The 10,582-nt window shown below is 34.6% G+C and overlaps 1 protein-coding gene across 1 annotated transcript; it reads left to right on the top strand.

The window, feature by feature from the left end:
• Positions 1–3,739: 3,739 nt before the first annotated feature.
• LOC105332280 (UPAR/Ly6 domain-containing protein qvr) lies at positions 3,740–9,587 on the top strand. The gene is made up of 4 exons (XM_011434824.4): positions 3,740–4,110; positions 6,633–6,683; positions 6,868–7,014; positions 8,616–9,587. Exons 1-4 carry the CDS (start codon positions 4,068–4,070, stop codon positions 8,816–8,818), a joined length of 444 nt encoding a protein of 147 aa, XP_011433126.3. The 5' UTR covers positions 3,740–4,067; the 3' UTR covers positions 8,819–9,587.
• Positions 9,588–10,582: the final 995 nt, after the last annotated feature.

Raw genomic sequence — 10,582 nt, 5'->3', positions numbered from 1 at the left:
AAGTTCTTCATTCCAGAACGGTTTGTGATATTTGAATTTCTTACGGGTTCTCGCTGTACAATCAAACTTTGGGATCACATCTTCCATTTCTTTTATTATTATGTTACAGAGGTCATTGTATAAGTCGTCGGACTGGTTTTGTGTTGATCTGCTTTGTTCAATGTTGGTTATCAAGCGTGAAATGGCACTTGTTGCTATGTTTGATTTCATGAAGTCAGGTGGAATTTGGCGCAACTTGTAGCGATGGTTTTTTGCCGCATTTGGGGTTAAACATTTATCAGCTGTTAGGTGCGGAATTTCTGCATTTATTGCCAGCTCAAATGAAAGCAATGCGTGATCGGGACTTTTAGATTTCTCTCCTAGCAATCGAAATAAATTAAATTCTTCTATTAAGTCTTTGCAATTGGTAATGCGAAAATTTTTGCATTGCTTGAAAATATCATGAGGTACACAGATGTAGTCTACTACTGATTTTCCTCGTGTTGAATAATACGTGTACTCGTTCGATTCATTGCCGTAGCGACCGTTTAGAACACAGCATCTACTATCGTTTAAAAATTCCAAGAACGAATTGCCGTGCTGGTTTTGAGTGTTATCAATAGTAATTCTAGGTGGTAGTTCGTCTGTGCCTTCATTACCATCTTGTGTTTTTCCTATTCTCGAGTTAAAATCTCCACAAATAATAACAGAGTCTATATCATAGTGTTGGTACATTTGAGTTAATAGGTGTGTGAAGAAAGAAGACGAGTCTCGTCCCCATGGAGAATTTTCAGGTGGCAGGTAGCACGAGGATATCACAAATTCAAAGTCATTTTGCTTGTTTTGGAATTTAACACCAAGAATCCCTTCGTATGAGTTATCTATTGTTTCTATATCGTAGGTTTCAAACATCCACTTTTTAATTAATAAACCCACCCCTCCAGACCCTTTTGGTGCTTTAATATGAATGTTTTTCCTGTTTGATCCTATCCAAATGTAATCAAAATTGTTCATGTATATTTCTTCTGATTCAGTTAAGTGGGTTTCATTGACGCTGATGATGTCGCAATTTGACTTATTTATTAGTTCTTGTCTCAGTTCTGTGTTGGCTCTAGTCCAACCGCATACATTTAAATGACCAATTTGTACATAGGGTTTACCGAGGGGTCGGGTAGTGTCCTAATAATATAGTCGTCTATTTTCTGCGTTTTAACAAGTTTGACAGCAAATATATATGAAAACGACTGCAACAAGTCACCAAATGATGAAATTTTAAAAAAAAAATGATAACCTCGTGGTTTAGTCCAGGAATGATTTTACCCCCCCCCCCCCAAAAAAAAAGGCATATAGCGCTATTACCTTCCGGTCTGTAGCTTCTGGCCTGAAAAAAATTCTTCAGACCGTGAGCTATAGACCGGAAGCTAGTTGCGGTATAAATGGGCTTATAAAAATTAATTTTTAACGAAATAACACTTTTAATTAAATTGCTAATATGTTATTATTAATGCTTTGTCTATAATTTTTATTTTTAAAATCTATCGCCGTCTCGAATGAATGAGCGAATCGTACTTTTTTCTTCAGCTTTATGCATACCGTTAGTTACGGTAGTTTACAATACCGGGAAACGTTATCGCATTATTCTATCAGAGTAATTAAATAACTATTTCCTAGTTAAGAAACGTTACATATAATATTTATGTTGTATAAAAACACGGTAGAAAAGAAAGTTATTATAACTTTGCACATACGATTGTATGAAAATAAAAAGATGCACAAAGTCATGCGACTCGAACTGTACTCGGCTTCGTTTTAAGAATTGTAATGAAAATATACCCCTGAATAATAATACAATAATAGCGTTTTAATATACAGTATTAGTGTTTTATAAAAGACTTATTACAAATTAAGATATAACGTCAGGTGCTTGTTTTTACTCCGCCGTGACTTACGCCACCTATATCTGTACACACATCTCACCGGATCATGATACATGTATTGGACGGCCAACCAACAAACAAATGACATAGAACTACATGTATATACTTCTATTGTCTTTAAATGAAAGTCGTGCCATCGGGTTTGGAGGTTTTGTAATTACTGTAGAACAAAAACGGCATCATTAACGTAAACGTTACATACAAGCAGCTGACAGCTAACGAACACCGTTTGACAAACGGACAAGTATACCAGCACACTAGAAACTGAAAGACAACAAAAGCGTACTATGTTCATATTGGATAAGACCTGTTTACCCTTTGCACATCAGAAAGTGGTCCGACTATGAGTTGACTCAAAGATAATGCATAATATAGAAATCAATGCGGATAACAATGGATATCCACGCGGATATTAATGGATATCAACGGATATCAAAGCAAATATCATAGGATATCAACGATAACAGACCGATCCAACACAAGAGTTACGAACAAAATGCATGAAGACACATGTTGTTCCAGGCTTAAGGTTAGGACATGCTTAAAACTTTTTGACAGGAGGAACTTTACCAAACATGTTCGAGAACGTATTCGTCGAATGAGGAGAAAAAAAAAACCACGATAAATGCGTGCATACAGAAAATAACGAACTGAAGATTTTGCAAACTGTTTGACATCTTTCAGCTTTGACAGAAGCTTAAAGGTCATACAAGAAATCTGAGAAAAGTTAATATATGTCATAACGTTAACCACTTTTTTTTTAAAATATTCAAATTGATTTGTTTTAACCAAGGTAAAATGAGATTGAATTATTTATATTTTTAAGTGTTTCAATTTCTACAGGTATGTGGGATGAATGTAAAATATCTCAATGAAGAAAACCCCTAATTTAATAGGTATGGGTATTCTCAATAAGAATGCTTGTTTATACCGTTATTCAGATTTCAGTGAAAGCTGGTTTGGGTACATTCAATCACCGCATCTTGCGAGACATAGCCAGTAACTCGACCGTACTAGGTTATATTTAGCATTGAAACATGCAGAGCAAAGTTTAAAAAAAAATCTGACTCTGAATAAGTTTGCGAACCATTCTGTTGTATTTGATTCGGATGTTTACATACAGTTACAAAAGGGTCTCATGCATCGATCGGACAGTATGTATTCAAACACTTGTCTGCAACACAGGACCTGTGGACAGGAAGAGGCCACTGGTTTGGAAATCGGTACAAACTAATTGTATGGCCAAGTTTTGAATAACGGATTTAATGGGCTGTTTGTTGCTCAGAAAATTACGCTAATAATTGCGCATTAGCAATTTCAACAGTAGGTTGAATTTAACATTTCTTGAAAATAGATTTTTAATTGTTTGGATTACTTTTAATGATTTCAACCTTTTGTTTATCCTAGGCATCGTGCTGCCTTCCCAAAATCTATAACTAAATCGTTCTCGAGCAAAGGGTCACCCTAGGTATCAATCAATAATCATTGTTGGGTTTTTATATTCTTTCAAAAAAGATCAGTCGCTTTTATCACTGTTCGATATACATGTATGGTATCTTTTTAATAGCTAATTGAATGCAAACGGGCTGATGAGGCAATACGAGAAGAAGAAAAAACCAACAACACTTAAACAGAGTGCCAATTACATATCGTACACGAATAGAATGTAATAATTGCAATTAATTACAGCTTAGCGCTTCTCTCCAATATCATTTCACATTGTCCTACACGGGGCGAGAAACATTTTTACCCCTATTGATTTCTGACGCCGCATCATTTCGATATAGAGGTGTTTCCTCTAGATATATACACGTTACATGAAGTTTATAAGAACCACAGAGAGACATACACTGAAGCTAGATGTTCTCTTGACTCAGGACAACAACATCATCCTGGTTGCTCATTTTGATTCTGGGGTCGTGGTCACGTGACATCACTAGGTTGGGAATTGTTTATATGGTTAAGTTAATATTTTCTGGCACCTCTATCATCGATTGGGAGGGGAACCTGCTAATTGGCGTAATTCGGTATGATTGGAGTCCTGTTACTTATTGATATTTATGACAGGACAATACCCTCACCTCGTACACAAGCATTGTGAAAACTCCATCGTCATTCCCAAAGCATGGAGATGTGCATTTTGCAGGGAATATGGAGCATAAATTTGCCGGATATTTGCACTACTTAGTTTTGAGTGAGTACACTACACGTACATTATCATTAGGAGTTAGAGGGCTTTTTTTCTTTCAAAAGTTATTTGTTATGTGTACCAGGTAAAGATTTTCTCTTCCATGAATTGCGGATGAAGCTTAAGTTTACTCTTCAGAGACCCTTCTCTCTCTCTCTCTCTCTCTCTCTCTCTCTCTCTCTCTCTCTCTCTCTCTCTCTCTCTCTCTCTTTATTATACTTTTTATCTTATCCCACTATTCAAAGAAAATTCAAATGAAATGCCCTCATTTTTAAACAAAATATTTAGTTTTACGATCAATGTCTTTTTAAGCATCAATGGAAAAGAACAAAGAAATATAAAACATACAAAAGTATAATTTTACTAATGCATGCAGCAGATGTTTCTCCGTTTTGTACGCTCTGAAAATCCTGTACGACCTCCTTAAGATTATCTCAATATTTGTCATAACGTCCGGGTGACGTCCTAATCAATGTTAGCTTTGATCTTCTGTCTGTCAAAATCTCTCGTGTGGACTAGAGTGTCCTTGATTCCGGGTCAAAATGCCAGTGTCATCTTTTATTTGATGCTTTATCTGTATTTAACAGCTAAAAGGGTCTATGCAGTGGACAAAAATCATTAAAGCTCCCCAAGATTAAAGGTTTAAGTGTTTGTGAAGGACATTTTCATGCTTGATGAAAAGTTGATCCGCCACACAATCATTGAATAGCCCATTCTAGTTAACGTATATCAAGGGTTTTTTTCGCGTGTCATAAAATTTTCAAAAAAGGGGAAAATGTGTAATTTTTAAATTTGTGTCAGTCATTTTTGCGATTTATAAAGTTTCTTTTAGCAAACAATACCGGGTATGATATTGTGTATTAAAAAGTTTGCAATGTAAAAGCAAAAATTAGATCATCGCGAAAATTACCAGATACATATATACGGTTTTTCAATAGGTTCACATAATCGCTTCACATGCGGAGGACACTGTTTCGAACGCGACCAACAGGTGTCAATAAATAATTTAATGGCTTTATATTTTTTCTTAGTAGCAAAAATGATTCAAACCTACAAATTGGTTTAATAACTTAAAGATTGATTTATTTGATACACAAATACAAGAGAAAATCAAATAATGAAATAAAGAAATCAAATAAAAAAGTAATATTGCTTTAAATATGTACTGAAATCAAAATACAAATCTTGCATTGCTGACACCTCGCCTGTTATCAAATTGACTTCTCTTTCACTGAACCGGGGATAGGTCGTAGCCATAAGTATAGGAGTTGAAAATACAATAAAAAATTATTTTTACAATTGACCTTCTTTGCCGGTCATATCGAAAAATTTAAATAACAACTGGTGACAGATTGGAACAAAAAACCCATTAATTTACAGCACATAGATTCAATGTTTACCTTACTTGTATATTTGGTATAACGGAATGTTGCAGATGGTCCTTTATTTGAAAAACGCATGGCACTCGATAAAGTCAATAACAGTTTATAATTTTCATAAATTACGGTACAACACTCATATATATGTAAACAGTAGGCGATGCATCCGGACACTCCTACAAATAGAGTACACATACAGTGAACATTCATTTTTAAAATGCATATAAAAAACCAAAAAATCATTTATCATTTTTGTCATGACTGTATGACTTATAATGCTTCATCTTCCCAAGTCAAGGGTTTCTGATCCAGATCAGAAACCCTTGACTTGGGAAGATGATAATGCTTATAACGAACAAGATTCTAAAGTTGGGATTTACCACAACTATAATATATATATAATACATGTATATCTTTATTTATCGCAAAAATGACGTAAAGAAAATGTATAACTTTGTAATCTCATTTATATTTCGCTATTGGGGCAAAGCCCCCCCCCCTCCCCCCCCCCCCCCCCCCCCAAAAAAAAAAAGGACATAATTTTGTGAGAATACAAGAAAACACAACGTGGACGTTTGATTTACTGATTTACCCCGAATTCTAAAAGCGTCATGAGCGCTAATTTGATTTCACGCCGAGTAATTGGGAAAACAATGTTCTTGTGCATAATTGATAGGATTTCCCAAAGCTCTCTTAAAAATTGCATAATAAAGAAAGAAAGAATTCAAAGAAAGAAAAGAAATATGGCACTTTTTTCTTTGATAAGGTTATTTGCAATGATAATCTGAATAACGAAAAATTGTATTAATTATATTGTGAATTATCAATGGTTTTCAGAACTATAGTACGGAATTTGTATTCAATAAATACAGTATTGTTTATACATGTATATAAATAGTTTCTATACATTGTGTATTAAAAGCACATACACGATAAACATTTGAACGACATGATATCATTTGTAATGTAAATGTCTATGATCATATATATCAATTCATACATTACGTCATTATCATTCATTACATTATCATTGTATTGAATGGCATTTTTACATGTAATACGAAAATTGGACAAAATGCAGCAGCTCTGTACAGAAACAAATCTAATCCTTAGTATGTAATTATTCATCTCTTTTTTCCTCTCTTTCAGTTCTGATCACCATTGATTTAAACAGAGCACAAGATGAGGAATGTGAAGGGTGTAAGTAACACGGAGGGGGGAGCAACAGATGACAGCATGCCTATACTGACAATGTCTTCTTTAAAGGATTGCATTTTAATTGCGTCATATTAGAACTACAGAGTTGAGCATTGTATTTCTTGTATTTGTAGTATCCTAATTACACTCTTTCTACGCCGTACTAACACATTTTCTTGTTTTCCAGACATGAAGCCGCTGTATTGCTACGAGTGTCAGACTTCCTCTGATGATCCTAACTACTGCTCCGACCCATTCAACGCCACCATGCTGGCCCAGAATGTCTCTATCTGTGAGGGACACTGTGTCAAGTGGGTCAGGCAGCCTCGTCCTGGTCAGTAACTTTGGTCAAAGCCTTACAGCTATAAGAATGATTTCCAGAAACAATGTTACCTATACATACAGTGTATATTTAGATTTATTAAGGTATCTCACTACACCTACACTAATACTTTTTAAGAAACTACGTCACAAGATGGCGATTTAAATGTTTTGTTAAACTGTTAATATCGTTCCATTTGGTTGTATATCGCCGTAATTTGTTCTTGTATTTATGAACCTGCAGAGGAGCAAAACAGTTCATATCTTTGTGAATTATTTAACGTGTTAAGATATCATATTTACATGTACAATGTTACCATGATCCTTGCGCGTGCTAATGGTTTGGTTTTTTGCATTATATTACAACAATTAGGTTCATAATTCTGAACGATTTGACTCTTGTTTCTCAAACATGAATAGAAGTAATAAACAACATGTTAAATAGTTCACCGGGGTATGAACTTGGTTGGTACGAGATCAAATCTACTGAAAAGCCATTCAGGCTTTATAGTATTCGATCACGTGACGTCACGTGAACAAAGTTCATACCACAGTGACCTTTTAACATGGCTGTTTATTTATTAAGTAATATTGCAACATGTAAAATTAGATATGGACTACTCAGTAATTCTCTATTTTATAACGAATTCTCTACAAACTTTCAACGAATTATGGTTATACCGAAGTTCTTTTCGTGGCTCCTTGAAATTCGGTATAAAAGAGTTTTACTGTTGCTATGATGTTGTCCGTTATCTTCCAGTCATCATATTGTTAAGTATACAGTTACGGACTTATTCTCTCTACTAAGATATCAGTTGTTGCCTAAAATACAGTATTTCCCCCCTGCATTCCCGTGCTGATATACAGTATTAATTTTGCAGTTGTTAAAAATAGGAGTACGTGTGTAAATAATTTATCACCATATCAGTTTTATCAATCGAGGCAATCGATGAAATTAGAGAACAACTTGCCAAATATGCGTTAGAAGTTCTAAACTTTTGAAATAGAAAAAGATTAAATTAAAAAATGACGCATGCAGGTCGTGTTCTTTTGGAAACATTTATAATTCATATCGAACAATCCACATTAAATAGCTGGTCAAGTACTGCGTATATACTAGTGTTTTAGTGTAAGCACTCAGAGATAGAGTTAGCACATGTACTTTAAAAACACGACTTCCATTAAACTAGTTCAACTAGTCCGAATAAGAACTTCGATTTTTATAAGCTTATATCGTGTATTTAATTTAACTCAAGATAAAATTCAGTAAGCAACAGTATATTAAGTTCTTTAACGATACTGAACTCGGACCAATCGCCAATATGGACAAAACAGGTATACAGATTATCGGATTATCGATCAGACTATGCATTTTGTATTCCTTATTTGTGGTGTAATTATTTTTTTTCTATCAATATGTAATCGAAAACACCTGATTCAAATTAAGCAAAATGATACACGTTTGGCAAGCACTGCATTATAACAAAATACAAATTTCATCCAAAGCATTGCACATTGACTATATAGAAAACAACAATTATCAACTATATATATATTTTTTTAAATCTGATGACATGCAAATAAAAATGTTTCTCTGACTATTTTAACTTGAAGGTGAGATGACGTACGTCAGGACCTGTTCCACACGACTGAACCTGAAACTGATGATCAACATTGTCTGTATTGAGGAATCGCGCCCCAGTTCCGGACTTCTCTGTTTCTGTAAGGAACCTCGATGCAACTCGTCGGCTAAGATGCAACTTTCGGTTTTAGCATTTATATGTGCTTTTATTGTGATATTAAGAGAAAAGACGTGAAGTCATGTTTCATTGAGACGTGACAGACTTCGTATATTCTTACATGGATGTTCTAGATGGATTTAGAACTTTTGTGCATATGTAAACAATAAATTGCATTCTTCATGCAGTGCACTTTTCCGTGCACTTTTTATACAGTGAACGTTTCCGTGCATTTTTCAAGACAGTGCACGTTTTCGTGCAAAATCGAGATTTTGTATGACACCGTCACGTGTATATTATAAATTGCGACTTACATGTATATCAATAGCACAACACGTTCAGTGTATATGACAATATGGAGCCATCAGTTTTTGTCCGAGGGCATTTGACGACTTTATAAGCCTAAATCAAAAAGTCATGCATGTGTTATGACTGCTCTGGGAAACAAGTGGTTAAGAGTGAGGAGTGATTATGACGTGAGAAGCTTAAGATTGCGACTTTTTAATTGGATCATTTAAACATTGGATCATTTGAATATTGCACGTTGTTGTTTCTTGTACACATAGTACAATAACTTTCAATCACTACTGGAATATGCAACTGAAGGATGAAATAATCACTTTTACACACATCTTCATCAGTGAATTTTTAGATTTTGCAGCGTTAGCATCGATTCAATATAAAACTGTTCATAGATACTTATTAAATGTATATAATCTCACTTTCACAGACAAATTATCGTGTGTAAAACGTTCCCTACCTGTTTTGCAATTAATATTCTAATTTACAGTTAAATACAATGACAATCACAACACAGCTATAAATATGTTCGTTGAATTAAAGATGTTCACGAAATTCAATGTGTTGTATATTTGGTAGCATGCAAGTATGCAGAAATCCAGAAAATAATTAATGTACTATCGTGTCTTGGCAATCTCATTGTGGCAAGAACTATGTGCTTATCATATTATTCTATTGCAATGGAAGTCATCAAGGGATTTCCATCTCTTCCAGTCCTAGACAAGCAATTTTTGGTAATGTGATTTCTCGTTTTAGTGTATTTGTTTTTTTTCGTTGGACTCGCATATATGCAGGTTTTCCAAGTTTTACCACCACTGTCATATCCTGAAAATTTTCCGGGTTATTTCACCGACGTTAATCGGTACCTTACCTATATCCTCTTTGGAGATTTTTCTGGGCATTTCTTATATTTCAAAAGCGTTATTTTCTGCAATCTCTCTTCTCTCTATAGATCATGTGAAGTACATTGTAACTCTTCCAGCCAGATCATCAACGTAATCTGAGTTTGAGAAAGACACAAAATTACCGACACCACCAATAGCAACGAGCCAATCAAACACTTGATAGGTGGTGAAATATCGAGTACATAAGGACATAGAAACCAAAATACAAAGATAGAAACAAAGTTATAGACACTATACCAAACACAGATAGACACCTGGTCACAGCAAATAGAAAACACAAGGTCTTAGTCACCCACATAGACAAATGGTCAAATGGTCATAGACATTACCTCAAATAAAGGTGCTACGGAAACGTAAGTGCACATGGTCGAGAGCACCATTTACCTACAGACATAAACAAAGATTTCAATAAATAAAGGCATACGGGTGCCATTTAACAAAGAGACACACAGACAAACAAACACACGGAGATAGACGAAAGCATGGCTCCTGACACCAGAGCACAAATATACGAACCGTCAGCACACACCAAGGATGCATAGCCAAAATACAGACAGAATGAGATGGTATATATATATGATATACATAATGAAACAATATAATTACTAGTATATAAAAAACAATATTGAACAGTATC

The sequence above is a fragment of the Magallana gigas genome, chromosome 5 (genome assembly GCF_963853765.1).
Source record: "Magallana gigas chromosome 5, xbMagGiga1.1, whole genome shotgun sequence".
Taxonomy (NCBI): domain Eukaryota; kingdom Metazoa; phylum Mollusca; class Bivalvia; order Ostreida; family Ostreidae; genus Magallana; species Magallana gigas.
Note: the sequence above shows the minus strand (reverse complement) of the source record. Positions and strands in the feature narration are given on the sequence as shown.

Excerpts from the sequence above, each read along its gene's own strand:
- LOC105332280 (XM_011434824.4), top strand. The coding sequence starts at position 4,068 with ATGGAGCATAAATTTGCCGGATATTTGCACTACTTAGTTTTGA. Across the intron at positions 4,111-6,632 it reads TTTGCACTACTTAGTTTTGA|TTCTGATCACCATTGATTTA; the intron begins GTGAGTACACTA and ends CCTCTCTTTCAG. Across the intron at positions 6,684-6,867 it reads AGATGAGGAATGTGAAGGGT|ACATGAAGCCGCTGTATTGC; the intron begins GTAAGTAACACG and ends CTTGTTTTCCAG.